Raw genomic sequence first — 15,301 nt, 5'->3', positions numbered from 1 at the left:
GGCGGTCTCCCCGGCTGGCGGCCGGGCCGGCGGGAGGGGCCCGGGCTGCAGGTCGCCATGGGCCTGCGCTGGGCGCTGCTGCTGCTGCTGCTCGCCCTGGCGCGGGGCCGGGGCCGGGGCCGCCACGTGCTGCTCATCGTGGGTGAGTGCGGCCCGGGGGGCGCGGGGAGCGGGGCCAGCCCCCGGACCGGGCACCCCGGCCCCTGGGGAACGGGTCAGCCCCATGACCAGACACCCCGGCCCCTGGGGAACGGGTCAGCCCCATGACCGGACACCCCGGCCCCTGGGGAGCGGGGCCGGCCCCTGGGGAGCGGGGCCAGCCCCCGGACCGGACCCCCTGGCCCCTGGGGAGCGGGGCCAGCCCCATGACCGGACACCCCGGCCCCTGGGGAACGGGTCAGCCCCATGACCGGACACCCCGGCCCCTGGGGAACGGGTCAGCCCCATGACCGGACACCCCGGCCCCTGGGGAACGGGTCAGCCCCATGACCGGACACCCCGGCCCCTGGGGAACGGGTCAGCCCCATGACCGGACACCCCGGCCCCTGGGGAGCGGGGCCAGCCCCCGGACCGGACACCCCGGCCCCTGGGGAACGGGTCAGCCCCCAGACCGGACACCCTGGCCCCTTTGGGAGCAGGGCCACCACCAGGCCGGGCCCACTGGCGTCCAGGCCCTAGGGATGGCTCCTGGACTGGGCACGGGCACCTGGCACCCAGACCCTGAGAACAGCAACCAGCCCCTAGACCAGACTCCCCTGGCACCTGGACACAGGCAGCCAGACCATGGGGAGCCCCCTAGAGAAGCTCCTAGTGGCCATGAAATCATTAGCGGTGACTCACACCCATGGGAGCAGCTGCAAGGAGGGGATTCCGGAGTCACTGCTCTGACTAACTGCAGGGTCCCCGCTGGCTGCAGCCCCTGGGACAGGAACTGCCTGAGCAGCGGGAGCCGAGTGCAGTGAGGGGCTCTGCGCCTGGTTCCCTACAACTGGACGCTGCAGGGCCCATGGCAGGATTTGAACTCAGGCTCCCAGAACAGACGCATGAGCATCAGCCCCGTGAGCTAGAGGACAGTCTCCCCGCTGGCACCTGTAGCAGACTCATTAACCTCTCCTGTGGACCAGCCGCGGGGACAAATACCCCCCCTCTTCTAGTGCCAGTTACAGAGCCCCTACAGTTGGGCCTCCCCACATGGTCCCTGAGCTCACAGCCTGTCCTGCTTCTCCCTGGGCTACAGCGGACGATGGCGGCTTTGAGAGCGGCGTGTACAATAACTCCGCCATCAACACCCCCAACCTGGACGCCTTGGCCAGGCGCAGCCTCATCTTCCGGAACGCCTTCACCTCCGTCAGCAGCTGCTCCCCCAGCAGGGCCAGCATCCTGACCGGCTTACCCCAGGTAGGGCCTTCCCGAGCCGCTGGCTCTGCTGCCTCAGGCACTTGCTGGGCCCCTCCTAGCGCTCAGGAGAGGCCACTGGCCATCCGCATTTGTAAGGCATCCAGCAGCTTAGCTCAGCTGGTCCTTCTCTAGGCCCATCAAGGATCGTTCCCTATACTCCCTGCTCTGGGGCTTTGTCCATGGCTTAAGCGATGGGTCTTCCCCCACTTTCCCTTGATGGCCTATTGCCCAGTCCCCATGTCTGGTGCCTCCATGGTAGCATGCGCTCTGCCCGTGGCACCTGAAGACGGATGTGGTCTGGCTCTGCAGGGCGGCCGGTGCAGGGACGTGCGTTTCTGGCCAATTTGTCTCATTGTTGGTCTCTGTTTTGCAGCACCAAAATGGGATGTATGGGCTGCACCAGGACGTGCACCATTTCAACTCTTTTGACAAGGTGCAGAGTCTTCCCCTGCTGCTCAGCCAGGCACATATCCGGACAGGTAAACAGCCAGGGTGCTGGGAAGAGAGGGGAGGGGAAGCGTGTGTAAAGCCATTCCCCTTCCCTTCCCACGCTGATCTCACTGAACCCCTCTCTTGTGAGAGCTGGGCAGTTAACCGTGTGCCAAGATACTGCCCCACGACACAGGTTTCGTTAAGAGACACGCACACATGCTATTTAAATCAAAGGGATTGACATCACTGATTTAGTCATGATTTAAATCAGCAAGCAGGAAACCTCGATTTAAATCACAATTTTAACCTTGCTTTGCCTTTGTCCTCCTCTCATTTTCCTAAAGAAAGGTTGATTTTCATTGGTCGGTAACCATTCAAACGTCAATTTGCAGCTAACTGTGCAGCCTTTGTGCTACGTTTGGTGCTTCGTTTTGCTAACCAGAAGGATGCAAACATGAATTGCTAAATATTACTTTTTAAATTTAATTTACATTATTTTAATAGACAATAAGTTTAGGCCTTAACATAGATTGTCAATATCAATTTAATTTTAAATAGGTCTGTTTTTTAAATCAAACCTGGATTTAATTTAAATTTTAAAAATCCAATTTTAATTTAAAAGTTTCTCTTTTTTTTTATTCGTCAATTTTTAAGGACCCTGCTCCCACCCCCCAGTTGGGGCACTGACTCTGCATTTCTGCCCAGACTAGTCACTTTCACTTCTGTATCAGGCATCTATAGGCCAGGTTTGGTTGTGCAAGCCAGTGTTTCCCTGCTGCCCCAAGCATCAGAGCAGGGCAGTTCCTAACCATGCCCCGGGGGAGCATTGAAAGACCGAAGCAGCATCCTCTGTTCTAACTGCCTGCTCACATGCTTGCTCCTGACCTGCTGGGGCTCTTTCTTCTGCAGGGATAATTGGGAAGAAGCATGTTGGGCCAGAGACAGTGTATCCCTTTGATTTCGCATACACTGAGGAGAACGGCTCTGTGCTGCAGGTGGGCAGAAACATCACCCGGATCAAACTGCTTGTCCGGAAATTCCTGCAGAGCCAGGATAAGAGGTGAGGCCCTGCACACCCCGCCACAGGATTCTCTCTGGGACTGAGCAACCTTGCCTCCTAGCACCCTCATCCTGATACACAGAGTATCCCCGTGCCTGAGTTACAGGGAGATGTAGCCATCAGCACCTTCCATCGGGTTATCAGCTCACCTGGGGGACCCTCAGAGGCTCTATGGGAACCAGCTTTGCAGCTCTGAAGGCTTGTCTTCAAGTCCCAATTCATCTCAAGTGAAATGAGCTGACGTTTCTCTGTGCAGGTAGCCCCAGGCTTTGGTTGGAGCCCATTGTTTGCCGTGAGGTAGTGGCAGGTCAGGATGGTGGGCCAGGGCTAGGGTTAGGATTGGGGTCTGTGGGAGGCATCAGGCCATGCTTGAGCAACCCTTTCCTGCTCAGCCCGGGCTGTCAGCCTCTCCCGAGCGCTGCAGTCACAAGCTCTTCTCTCGGGATTTCCAGGCCGTTCTTCCTGTACATCGCCTTCCATGATCCCCATCGCTGCGGCCACTCCCAGCCCCAGTACGGGGCCTTCTGTGAGAAGTTTGGCAATGGCGAGAGCGGCATGGGCTGGATCCCCGACTGGAAGCCCCAGTCGTACAGCCCAGAGCACGTGCAGGTAGGACAGATCTGTTGGGAACCAGCTCCCCACGCTCCAGGCCAGAGCTGGGCAGCAGAGCGGGGAAGAAGGCTCCTGCAGGCAAAGCTGTGGGGTGTCTCGGGGTGACCCTGGCCCTTCCACCCTGCAAGGAGTTCCGGGGGGTGAGTGGGGTTAGGAGGGGAGCAGCCCTGAGCACAGAGATGGAGCCACAGTCACTGGCAGGGGCTCTGTCCTCAGTTCAGCTCTGGCGCCTCCTGTCTCCCACCCCCACGGCTCTTGGAGCCTCCAGCGTTGAGCAGTTGCTGCTTTTCCTCCCCCCGCAGCTCCCGTACTTCGTTCCAGACACTCCAGCCGCTCGCGCTGACCTGGCCGCCCAGTACACAACAATCGGGCGCATGGACCAAGGCAAGTACCAGCTGGGGTCAGGCAGCAGGACGTGGGGGCCTGAGCCCCCAGCGCAGGGTCTTGCTGGGTGCGGGGAGAAAATCCATCCTCAGCTGGGGTGGGGGGCTGGGATGGAGGCAGCCCTCCTGCTGGGTGAACGTTCAGGTGCCCCCCAGCAGCCGCACAGCTCTGCTCTTCTCTCTGCACGCAGGGATCGGGCTGGTCCTGGAGGAGCTGCGCAGCACCGGCTTGCACAACTCCACGCTGGTGATTTACACCTCCGACAACGGCATCCCCTTCCCCAGCGGCAGGACCAACCTGTACTGGTCAGGCACTGCGGAGCCCATGCTGGTCTCCTCCCCCGAACACACTGAGCGCTGGGGGCAGGTCAGCCAGGCTTATGCCAGCCTGTTGGGTAAGAGCGGTCACTTTCCCTCTGGGGCTTAGGCCGAGGCAGGGGTCATTAGGGGAGTTGGGTTGGGGGCCCCCCCATAGAGTGCTGAGTAGAGCGATGCCAAATCATGGGTTGTCATCCCCCCGCCTATGCTCACACCACGGGCATGGCTGGGGGTGAAGCCCTGGCTCCTCAGCCCAAAAGACGACTCTCTCCCCGCTGGATGGATTTGCTTGTCTTTCCCAAAGAGAGAGAGCCGTGTAATCCCCAGTCCACAGGAACGAGTCTGGTGCCGGAAAGAGGAGGGCGGAGTTTGAGAGCATGAAGGTGCCCCGCCCCCAGGGAGAGGGGACTGTGGGATAGGTGGGTGACCCCATGGATGTACAGGGCCGGCCCCAGCTCCAGAGGGCTCACAAGCCAACAGGGGACAATGGCTCAGGGCTGCAGCAAGGTGGGCGGATCAGTGCAGGAGGGATGCCTGGAGGAAGTGGGTGTGAAGGAGAAAAGGGCGTTGGGGCAGGAAGCAGGAGGCTGTTCCCCCACAAGAGGAGCCGAGCAAAAGAGTGACGGTGGGAGTGGAAAGAGACAAAAGGGGCAGTGAGAGAGGCCCAGGAGCCCTGTCCTCCAGCGGCTCATGCCGGTGACTGACTCTCCCTGGTGGCTCCACCAGAATGGCAGGGAGCCCCCCTCACTCCCGCAGGCCCCAGCTGCAATTCCCTCCATCCTCGGCCTCCATCCTCCCACTGGGTTCTGCCCCCTCTGGTCTCGGGGACTGAGTCTCCTTTCAGTGGTTGTTCTGCCCCACTCCACTTGCCAGTTGTGGACGTCGCCCGCTTTTCCCCTCTCCAGATCTCACGCCCACCATCTTGGACTGGTTCGCCATCCCCTATCCCAGCTACAGCATCTTTGGCACCAAGACAGTCCAGCTCACTGGGAAATCGCTCCTGCCAGCCCTGCTATCAGAGCCGCCCTGGGTCACGGCCTTCAGCAGCCAGAGCCACCACGAGGTCACCATGTACTACCCCATGCGGGCTATCCAGCACCAGCAGTTCCGCCTGATCCATAACCTCAACTTCCGGATGCCTTTCCCTATCGACCAGGACTTCTATCTCTCGGCAACCTTCCAGGATCTGCTCAACCGGACCAGAGCCAGGCAGCCAACCCACTGGACCAAGACCCTACACCGGTACTATTACAGGGAGCGCTGGGAGCTGTTTGACCGGAGCAGCGATCCCACCGAGAGCCGGAATCTGGCCTCCGACTCCCGGTACGCCGGGGTCTTGGAGCTGCTCAAAGCCGATCTGTTGAAGTGGCAGTGGGACACTAACGACCCTTGGGTGTGTGCCCCAGATGGCGTCTTAGAAGAAAAACTGAGCCCCCAGTGCCAGCCACTTTACAATGAACTGTGAGTCACCACCTCACCTTGCTGGAGTCTGCATTCCTTACGCCAGCCCAGCCCCAGGTCCTGCTTGGCCCTCGGCTCCTCCCCAGAGCCTGATGCAGCCCCAGAACCCCCAGGGAACAGCTAGCTCGTCTGCCAGATGAGACATCAAGTGCCTAAACATGCAGCCCCCCGGCTCCAGGGTCCGCAGCGCGACCCCACAGCCACTCCAGAGCTCCCTTCGCCCTCCATCTAGCACGGGGCGGGGCAGCAACCAGAGATGGGCTGGTCCCACCCCCCCATTCACAGAACTGGCGTGTGCTGTGTGTGTCAAAACAGCATCTGCCCCTGAAGCTCAAACGGACATTTTCCTCCTCCAGTGCGGAGTCTTTGCACCTGGCAACAGGCAGCGCTGGACTGCAGCCAACCAGAAAGCTGTCAAATACATGGTCTCAATAAAGTCGCCGGGAGAACGCCCTCGGCTTACGCACAAGCTAAGCTCTGTGCCGATCTCCTGCTGAAGGCACTTCTCGCTGCAGCTCTTCCTGCGGTGGCTCCAACAGCACCTCCTGCAGCCAGAGGTGGGGACTCGTGCTGTTGGGAGCTCCCCACATTGGGGCTTTTGTCCCACTTGCCAGGCAGTCTCCAACTAGCCGGGGAGGAGCTGAGAGAGCCCACTCTCCATAGGGCTGGTACATTGGATTTGGTGTCCCCACATCAGGGAGGGCCAGGAGGGGTCTGAACACACACTGACTGTCAGTAACAAGAAGATTTAATTTAGCAAAATGTACAGAATTTACAGTCCCTGGAACAAGCACACCCTGTTCAGGCCTGGATACCGGCTATCCACAGGGCTCGGAGAGATCCAGAGGGAGCTGGGGTACCCAGTACAGCAGGGCAGACCAGTGGGGGCAGCTCCGGGCAGGGAGGAGCCTGCGTGGCAGGGCACATGGCAAGGCCTACAAGAGTTGCTGCTCCCTCCCTGCGCAGGCAGGCTGGCGACTGCACTTCCGAGCAGCTAGTGCCAGGCTAGGAGAACAGGTGGAGGTGGCCCAGGCAGAGGTGCCCTGCCCACCCCGGGGACCCGCCCTGGCACCAGAGACACTGTTCAAAGGCAGCCCCGGCTCACCCCTAGCTGCCCTTTCACACAATGACAGAGGGGTGGCATTAAAACCAGCCCCTCTCTCTCTCTCTAACTAGAGTTACTGTGTTTCTCTGCCAACGGGGCAGAGGCCAGCTGGGCAGGCAGGAGGCTCACCCAGCGCTGCAAAGTCTATTAGCCCTTTAGGTAAGAGGGTCTTTCAAACCTCCCCCTCCCCAAAGCAAAAACTCTTGGTTTAAATAGGTGACATTTGCAGAATTGCCAGGGTGACTGTTCCCCTCCGCCCCACCCTGTGTCCAGGGAGATCCGTGAAGATTTGTTCTATCCACACAATCTTCTTCTGCTCGTCGGCGACGGCTGCTCGCACGGCGCTGACCAGCGCATGCAGGTCGCGCCTGGTGGCAGAGGCGATGGTGCCGTACAGGCAGGGCACTTCCTCCAGCGGGGCCTCCTCCCTCCGCACGCCGTCCAGAAGCTGCTCCTCTGGCGCTCCGAGGCAAAGTGCCTTCCTGACACGGGGCTGGCGGGAGACGCCCCGAGCCCTGCGACCAGCAGAAAGCTGGCTAGCGAGCGAAGAGGCAGTGTTTGAAAAACGCTCAGTGACTTTAGAGCCAGGATTTTGTGGTTTGTCCAGCGGCTAGAGCAGGGGCTGGAGTCAGGACTCCTGGGGTCAAGGCCTGCCTCCTGCTGGGAAGCATGGCTTAGTGACTGCACAATACCCTTGACAGGAGTGGGCAGCTGGGAGCCCGGACTCCTGGGTTCTAGTCCCAGCTCGGGCACTGACGAACCACCTGAGCTTGAGCATTTTACCTCCCGCGCTCAGCTTGGATGATGCCTGACCTGGGGAAGTGCCTGGGGTCCCCCCGAGAAATGGGGCTGTAGGGGTCACAGGGTTGATTCTAGGCCCCGGGGTGGGCACAGACATACCCTCAGCAATGCAATGGGGAAGGGCTCACCCCTGCCAGGCTGCTGGGTGCTATTAGAATGCCTTTACATAAATCACTAGTGCAGCCAACCCCGGGGGGGGGGGGCGACCCTGTGACTCATTCACATCCCCTCCACTGGGTACACGCAGAGATTCAACTGCTGCAGCAGTCGCACAAGGCACCCAGGGGAGAGTAGGCCCAGGTCCTCGTTCCCCAGAGCTCCAGCAGCCTCCAGGAAGCAGGAGCCGTTTGCCCTTGGGGGCCCCGGGGACCCATCTCCGCCCAGAGTGCTGGTACATACTTAGCTTCTTGGCGTTCTTCTCGCTGATGGCGACGAGGAGGAGGATGGGATTCATCCCCGCAGCGTGCAGGGCTTTCACGCCTCCAACCCCACGTCCAGCAGGCTTTGCGTGCCCTAGAGGGAACCAGGGCGAGAACAAGAGGGGCTGACACCAGGCGGGCTCACCATGTAGTGGGGACAGGCACTGGCCAGTTTGTCGGAGCCCTGGATCCAGTCCTCTTTGAACTAGATCAAAGGCAGCTGCAGACCCTCTGCTGAACAGAGGGAGAGCAGCACTCCTGGATCTCTACACCAGAGCTGGTGGATGGGAGCGCAGCACGTAGCGAGTGAATGGGAGAAAACAAACAGGAGCTCTGCCCAGGGACAGCTGCGTCTTCGGAGCTGGACGCCTAGGAGTTCTCACCAAGATCCCAGGGATAAGGCCCTCACTCTACTTTATTCCAGGCTCTCACAGGGCAGAGTGCTCTCCCTAATGGGGAACAGAAACCCGTGGGCCGTGTGACGTACCTCTCAGAGGCAGATTGGTCAAAGTCAAGCAGCCAGGCTTTGCCCTCTGAAATGAAGGACAGTTTGAACCAGTGGAGGCAAAGGGACAAGCAAAGGAGGATGAAGAAAACCCTGAAACAGGCCCCTTCCCTCCGTAGACCCCTCTGCGGCTGGCAGCCTGGGCAGGAGGCAGGGTCCATTGCTGCACCACACACATTTGGCTGGTGAGCCCAGAGATCAGCTCTCGCCCAAGCTGCTGCACCGGGCACAGCTACAGCCCCCAGAACCACCTGCCTCCAGCTGCTGGACCCTTGTGGTGATGGCACCTGGCGGGGAGGGCCTGCTCTGCAGCAGAGGTTCCCAGACTTTGGGTCATGGTGGGCCAATTAGCGCATCAGCTGGGGGAAGGGATAGAGCTGACAGACAGGGCGAAGTCACGAGACCCTCAGCTCCCCATGGAAACAAGATGCTTGGGTCACGCCCCTGGGTCGTGCAAGCAGACAACAGAGTCTGCTCTGAGCTGCTTGTTGCCAGTAGGGAAAGGAAACACCCACTGTCCTTCTCCACCATCTCATACTCCAAGTCGGACGACTCTGCCTTCTACCCTGCAATGAGACTGAAATCCACCTCCAGGAACTCCTGGGAGCTGCTGCAGGGGACAGGAGAGAGGGGACGAGGCAGCTCAGCTTGTACAGAAGAGAAGAACGTGTCCCTCCCACAGCATCCTGCTGCCAGGTGCACAGCTGGAGAGATGGGGGAGCCATGCAGCCAAAGCAGGATGGGTTTCAAACAGCCCTGGCTAGTGGTTAAAGGAACATCCAGCCTGGCACATGGGAGCAATGCAAAGCAGAAGGCCCTGCAGCATGAGCAACCCTCTGCCCCACGCCCCACCCAGCAAGCTATGTGCTGCTAGGAACAATGCAAACCAGGGCTGCAGCATGTACCATACAATGGTGCCATGCTGCAGAGGCTGGAAGAGATGGGGAAGCCCCACTGTGTCCGTACCTCCTGGAGAGGGAGCTCTCTAGGCACTCCTGCGTGGCTCTCTTTTGCAGGGAGAGCTTACAGGGTGGGAGAGGGCTGCACGACCAGAAGCTCTCTGGCAGCTTGTGGCTCGTCCTCAAGCCGAAATCTGAGCACAGCTGCAAGGGAAGGAGCCAGGCAGCGTGAATGGCCATTGCTAACCTCTCTGCTCATTCCTACGCCTGTGCCCCCACGTGCCAGGCTCATGCCCACGGAGCTGTGGCCAGAACAAGGCAGGTCCTGCCCTCCCCTCAGCAGTAGGGCTTTGTGGGCCCTGCCCTCTGGCTGTCATCATGCCATGAGGGGAACTGCCAGGGGCGAAGGAGCCTCCTCAGGGCTGCGCGGGAAGACAAGGGGCTGGGGGCGGCAAGAAGGGTCCCGCACCTTGGACACACTGAGGCTGCACTGGCTGTTCGTCCCTGGGGCAGATGGCATGCATGCGCACCAGCCGCTGTCTCCTCCCCTGGCTGCAGGCTAGCGAGACCTTCCCCCTCCATCTGCTGAGCAAGCAAACAGCACAGAGAATGGTGTCAGATAGGGCGGCCACAGGCAGTGGGTATAACAGGCTAGGGAAGGCTGTGCCTCCCCAAACAGCCCCATGTGGCCCTGCCCATGCTCAGCCCCAAGGCCCCCTCCTGCTACTAGCGGGCCCTGGCCCAGGCAGGCTGCTCCTCTTTTGGGAAGGGAAGCCGGCTGGGGATAGGGCATCTGGGACGGGGCTGCCTCGCGCTGCGGGGGGCCCCTGTGCTGGGGCCACGCCACCGAGTGCTCCCGGGCTGAGGGGGAGGCTGCCACCGGGTGCTCTGGGGCTGGGAGGCCATGTACCACCCGCCTGCTCGGTGCTCTGGGGTTGGAGGGGACTGCAAGACGCCCACCTATCCCGCCATTGCTCTGGGGCTGGGTGGGTGAGGGCCACACACTGCCTACCCGCCGGCCCAGGGCTCCGGGGCTGGGGGGGGGCTTCGCGCCACCTGGCAGGTGCTCGGGGCACTTGGGCAACCCATGGCTGGGGAGACTGGCGGCTGGGGGGCGCTCTGGGCTTGGGGCGGAAGTGGGGTGGGAGGGGGTGGGGCCTCAGGTGGAGGGGGTGGGCCAGGCCAGGAGCTAGCCTCCCCAAGCCCGTGGTTTTTACCCACTGCCCATGAGGGCTGCACTCCCACATGGGAAGAGGGTGTGGGACAGGTGTTACCAGACGGGCTGACACGGGGATCCCAGCTTGTGCCCTTTGCTGTCAGATTCATGTCTCTTGGGGGGGTCTTGGCTGGTGGCCAAAAAGCCTTAATTTGGCCTCTGGGCTGGGCACAGGACCAACTGGCACCAGGTGGATTTCACAGCACAAAGAGCTCCCCAGGAGCTGTGCCAGGGCCCCAGTCTCTCACCCCGTGCACCCTGCTGGCCAGCTCCGCCTGCTGCTGGCTGGCCTGCTTCCTCAGCTCACAGATCTGGTCCATCAGCTCAAAGAGTTTCCTGCGGAGGGAATCCTTCTCCAGCAGGCTCTGGGAGATCTCCAGCTGGGCCGTGTGCCTCGCGCCGTAAGCCTGGGGGGACAAACACGTCAGAGACGGCAGGTTTGGAGCAGAGTGCTGGCGATCCCTGGGCGAGGCACAGCCGGGTGTGGAGGGGCAGACACTGACAGTGTAGTCGGGGCAGAGAGCGCGAGAGACTGGTTCAGGGCTGCACGGCCTCACAGAGAAATGGGGGAAGCGTAAGGAGGCCCTGACTACAAACAACGGGCACCCAGGCTAGCCAGCACGAGGGAAGGGCCTCATGGCCACTGGGCTCCAAACAGCCACCAGCCGAGCGAGCTGAAGAATCTCCATTCACTGTAGATTGATCCATCCCAAGGTCAGCAGAGACCACTGGGACCATGTGGTCTGATCCCCTACATGACACCGGCCAAAGAACGCCCCCAAAATCAGTCTGTGCACGTGTGGGTAGCTTGTTCAGCACCAGGGTCTGAACCAGGGACCTGCAGAGCTGACAGCACTAGCCGCTACAGCTTGAGGTAAAGAGCCCAGTTCTGTACTGGGGGCTGTAACAGAACTGCATCCTTTGTGGAGCAGGCCCAGCGGGAGACACCCCCTGAGCAGGGGATATACATGCAATCTGCCACTCCCATACAGAGAAAGGCCTCCACACACCTACCAGTCAGGCGAGTGCGGACCCCGGATACCTGATCTTGCTCCTTCTGCAGCTCGGCCACTTGCACCCGCAAGGCACTCATTTTCTCCTTGTAGATCTCACAATCCACCTTCATCTTGTGGCACTCAATCAGGATGTGCTCCTTCTCCTCCCAGTACTGAAGGGACACACAGAGAGGCAGGCGGGCAGCAGGATCAGGAGGGAGCCAGGTGAAAGCCCCCAAGAACAGTTGTCCCACACTCAAGGAGACGGATCTGGATCTGGTCTCCCAAGGTTACTTGCAGTCCCCAAAGAATTCCTCCTGCATAGGCCAGCTTGTTGGCCCCCTTGGCCAGATTTCCATGTTGTGTGGCGAGGCAGGGCTTTCACCCATGTGCTTAGTGGGGCCAGGCATTAGACTAGGAAGGCCAGCCAGAAGACGACACCCCATGGTGTGGGGAAGGAGGTTGTGAGAACATGCCTTGCTCCATAAACCTCGGGTTTGTCTTTGATCCACTCCCCTTTTTAGGGATGATTCCCCCCCCCAGCACCTGTTACCAATAAGTAACTCAGTCCCTCTGGCCTGGCAGCTCTGACCTGCTTGTGCTGATTCTCAGCGATCACTGCCCGCTCCCTCAGCGAGTGGATACGATTGAGGAGCTCCTGTTTGCCCTTCAGAGCCTCATCCAGGTTCTGCTCCAGGATATCCTTCTGCACCTGGCCAAGCAACACCAACTGGTTAGCAGGGCTCCCCCAGGGTCAGGAACCCTGTTCCCACCATGCACCCCGTGGCTCCCGGACTGCCCACAGGAGGGAGCTGGGAAGGGGGCGACTCTACCAGGCTGAAAGTCTCCAGCTCCACCAGTGACCGGAGTTTCTCGTTTTCCTCCCTCAGCTGCAGCAGCTCATCCGCCTGTGGCTGCAGGTTGCCGGGCATGCGCAGGGATCTCTCCCTCTCACAGTAGGACTCCACCCTGGCTCACTGCAGCTCCTGCTTCATCAGATACAGCTGCTGGAGGACAAAGAGAGCACAGGTCCCTAGCATTACACTCAGCTGCATCATGCCCGTTACACTACGCCCGGCGTTGACTCTAGAACCCAGCTTCTAGAGTGGGAAAGGCTGCCTTTTTTTGTGCCCAGAATGTTGCATTTTGGGGAACACAACTGTTGGCCAAGTTCTAGAACCCCGACTTCAGTGTTTACACCGAGCTGAGAAGACCACGTTAACCGCTGAAAGGACGAGGTGGGTCTCTTTTGCTCTAGAACAGAGCCCTCCCCCGACCATGACTTTGGAACGTGGGACCGTGTGCTAGAATGTGGCACATCGCTTGCTTTAGAACCCAGGATTCTACCGTAGCTCTGTAACAGAGACGAGATCATTCACTCTGGACCGCAGCCCTACCCGCCTTCACTTTAGAGAGCATGCCCCACCCTTTGTTCTCGACTGCTGTCTTCTCTCTTGGATATGGGACGGGTTTATAACGTGCTGATGCGGGGAGGAAAAGCAACGCTCAACTCTGCGCCAGAAATTTCAACAAGACTCCTTGTGGTTTGTCAGCACTTCTGTTACTAGGTGACTTCAGATTAAATGAGCAAAACATAGCGGAGGGATCCCACCTCTCCCGACTGTTTGAAGGGCCCTTGGCACTGGTCTGGGGGAGGTTTGCCAGTTTTGGTTGGATGTATTGCTGGAGGTTTCATCACATGACATAATCTTTAATTAAAGGTTGTTCTTTCATTCCTGGAGGCTCTAGGACAATCCTGGAGGGGGAGTGAAAGCCCACGCCCACCTGCTTTTTTGCTTCATTTAATTTTGTATTAATTTCCCAAGGATCAAAGGAGTAACTCACGTGAAAGGTCCAACACGTCCAAGAGCCACCTGTGGAATGCCAGTAAGAGAACATGCTCCACCTGGACCCCCGGGAGCCAGAGCAGAGTCACCAAACCCCCACGCTGCAGCTGGGCAAAGAGAAAAGGGAATCCCAGTTCACACTCTCCGGGGGCCTGGGTGGGCAAGTCAGTGTCACCCTTGTATGGTACGTCCACTCCCCCAGGCCTTCCTCATACACCACAGAGGTGGGGCAGGGTGCGCATGGCCCAGGGTGCTGGCCCAGCCATTCGCCCTCTTTCAGGCAGCAGTTGACAGGCTTAGGGAAGGGGACGGTGGGGTGGAGATCTAGGATCCCTCCAGCCCTGCCTGCTAGGGTCCCTGGGGGACGAGGAAGCATACGCTGTGCCGTCTGGCTTGGCAGGGGCTCTGGTACGATGCGGACGAGTGGGTCTGGATACTGAGACCGACAGAAACTCACAACCTGGAGTTAATGAGGAAGAGCCCTATGGGCCCCAGGGGGTTCCCTACCCCAGCTCCCCGGCCTGCCGGTCCCACCCCCTTCGGGGAAGCCAGCTATTGAGCTGCAGGACTGTGGGGAGCAGTCGACGTGCCAGTCCAGGGGGAGAAGGGGCATTGAGGGCCGGATACCAGCAGGGCCTGGCGTCCCCGGTGGGATGACAATGGCAGGCATGTGCTGCCTTGGGCACGGCTGCTGTGACGAGGTCCCCGAGGCCTCCTCCGAGCGGCCTGGGGCTGTGCTCACCTCCTCTCGCACACACAACTCAGCTCTGCTGGTGCTGGAGGTAAACGGCCCGAGTAAGAGCCTGCCCGTGAGCTCCCATGGCATCACGTTGCCATGGCATGAGACGGGAAGCGCATCCGACCATCGCCACCACAGCAAAACTGACTCTGCACAAAGCCCTGCCCAACGCACAGGAAGCGAGTGCGTGAGAGAGGCGTCTCTGCTCTGCCTCAGAGAGGAATCACAGCGAGAACAAGGGCTGCCGCTTGCTGCATTGCTCAATGGGCGCCAGCCTGGCACTGGCAGCTCACCCCTCCTCGCTCTCGGCAGAGAATTTGTAGACAGAAACTTGATCTTCAAGTCGCTGACTCCCCTCTGGAATAATCATTTCCCTCACTCCCGTGCCAGAGAGAATGGGTTTAACCAAAGCAGCCCACTGTGAAGAACAAGAAGAGGGGGTGAGAACAGCCCATTCCAACCAGACTTGCCCTGACACTAGGAATGCCGGGCAGGTGGGGAAATCCCAGTTGCTCCTCCCCCGTGCGTAGAAGGGCAGGTCAAGTTACTTACTGGAAATCCAGGGTTGCAACAGACAAAATAAAAGAGATGGCACCGTGCCAGGGTGGAATCCATGCCAGCGACTCAAGAATAACACAGGCACCTAGAGTTGCTCATTGAAACCTGCCAGAAGGGATCCAGAGCAATTGGTTTCTTAGAGGTATCTTCCCATCAAAGCAGACCAGAATAGTCTTGCCTGTCCTGGCGCCTTGGCAGAGTCATTTAGGCTGTTACCTGGTGAGCATGGGCTCCCAGGCAGGGTCAAGTGGAATTGCTTTTGGGGAACAAGGTCTGTTTGCTGCAGATTTTACTCTGGGCCAATAAAAAGTTCACTGGGCTTCACTCCAGCCTCCCTCCCCCACCTTCTCCAGCTCAGTACAGGATTTCCGACAGCTCGGCTGGAGCCATCTTTGCCCTCTCCCTCTAGGAGGGATGAAGGCATGAGGGGCTTTATTACTCTCCTAACCGGCCAGAGAGAGGAGACGATCCCGTCTCCAGGGGTTTTGAGTGAAACAATAGAACGCTAGAGCAGGGATATAATCTCTGAAAAGCTAGGGCAGGGAGCCAAGCA

At 59.7% G+C, this 15,301-nt stretch overlaps 2 protein-coding genes across 8 annotated transcripts; one reads left to right on the top strand and one right to left on the bottom strand.

The window, feature by feature from the left end:
• SGSH (N-sulfoglucosamine sulfohydrolase) lies at positions 1 to 13,388 on the top strand. Of its 2 annotated transcripts, none has more exons than XM_073311302.1 (8): positions 1 to 142; positions 1,238 to 1,398; positions 1,772 to 1,877; positions 2,740 to 2,890; positions 3,343 to 3,499; positions 3,805 to 3,886; positions 4,077 to 4,280; positions 12,495 to 13,388. In XM_073311302.1, exons 1-8 carry the CDS (start codon positions 58 to 60, stop codon positions 12,686 to 12,688), a joined length of 1,140 nt encoding a protein of 379 aa, XP_073167403.1. In that variant the 5' UTR covers positions 1 to 57; the 3' UTR covers positions 12,689 to 13,388. The 2 variants fall into 2 exon arrangements, with proteins under 2 accessions (XP_073167403.1, XP_073167401.1); XM_073311300.1 differs by lacking the exon at positions 12,495 to 13,388 and adding an exon at positions 5,109 to 6,138 and having other exon boundaries at positions 2 to 142.
• CARD14 (caspase recruitment domain family member 14) lies at positions 6,392 to 12,782 on the bottom strand. 6 transcript variants are annotated; one of them, XM_073311303.1, is made up of 6 exons: positions 12,438 to 12,782; positions 12,197 to 12,316; positions 10,858 to 11,777; positions 9,863 to 9,978; positions 7,970 to 8,083; positions 6,392 to 7,305 (listed from the first exon to the last, which is right to left on the bottom strand). In XM_073311303.1, exons 3-6 carry the CDS (start codon positions 10,927 to 10,929, stop codon positions 6,978 to 6,980), a joined length of 630 nt encoding a protein of 209 aa, XP_073167404.1. In that variant the 5' UTR covers positions 10,930 to 11,777; positions 12,197 to 12,316; positions 12,438 to 12,782; the 3' UTR covers positions 6,392 to 6,977. The 6 variants fall into 5 exon arrangements, 5 of the variants coding, with proteins under 5 accessions (XP_073167407.1, XP_073167404.1, XP_073167406.1 ...); XM_073311306.1 differs by having other exon boundaries at positions 9,461 to 9,978; XM_073311305.1 differs by having other exon boundaries at positions 9,863 to 9,975.
• Positions 13,389 to 15,301: the final 1,913 nt, after the last annotated feature.

The sequence above is a fragment of the Lepidochelys kempii genome, chromosome 14, assembly GCF_965140265.1.
Source record: "Lepidochelys kempii isolate rLepKem1 chromosome 14, rLepKem1.hap2, whole genome shotgun sequence".
In the NCBI taxonomy this organism is placed as follows: Eukaryota; Metazoa; Chordata; order Testudines; family Cheloniidae; genus Lepidochelys; species Lepidochelys kempii.
Note: the sequence above shows the minus strand (reverse complement) of the source record. Positions and strands in the feature narration are given on the sequence as shown.

Excerpts from the sequence above, each read along its gene's own strand:
- SGSH (XM_073311300.1), top strand. The coding sequence starts at position 58 with ATGGGCCTGCGCTGGGCGCTGCTGCTGCTGCTGCTCGCCCTGGCGCGG. Across the intron at positions 2,891-3,342 it reads CTGCAGAGCCAGGATAAGAG|GCCGTTCTTCCTGTACATCG; the intron begins GTGAGGCCCTGC and ends CGGGATTTCCAG. Across the intron at positions 3,887-4,076 it reads AATCGGGCGCATGGACCAAG|GGATCGGGCTGGTCCTGGAG; the intron begins GCAAGTACCAGC and ends CTCTGCACGCAG.
- CARD14 (XM_073311304.1), bottom strand. The coding sequence starts at position 10,929 with ATGGACCAGATCTGTGAGCTGAGGAAGCAGGCCAGCCAGCAGCAGGCG. Across the intron at positions 9,979-10,857 it reads TGGCCAGCAGGGTGCACGGG|CAGATGGAGGGGGAAGGTCT; the intron begins GTGAGAGACTGG and ends TTGCTTGCTCAG. Across the intron at positions 7,306-7,969 it reads GAAGAACGCCAAGAAGCTAA|CCAGCTTTCTGCTGGTCGCA; the intron begins GTATGTACCAGC and ends TTCGCTCGCTAG.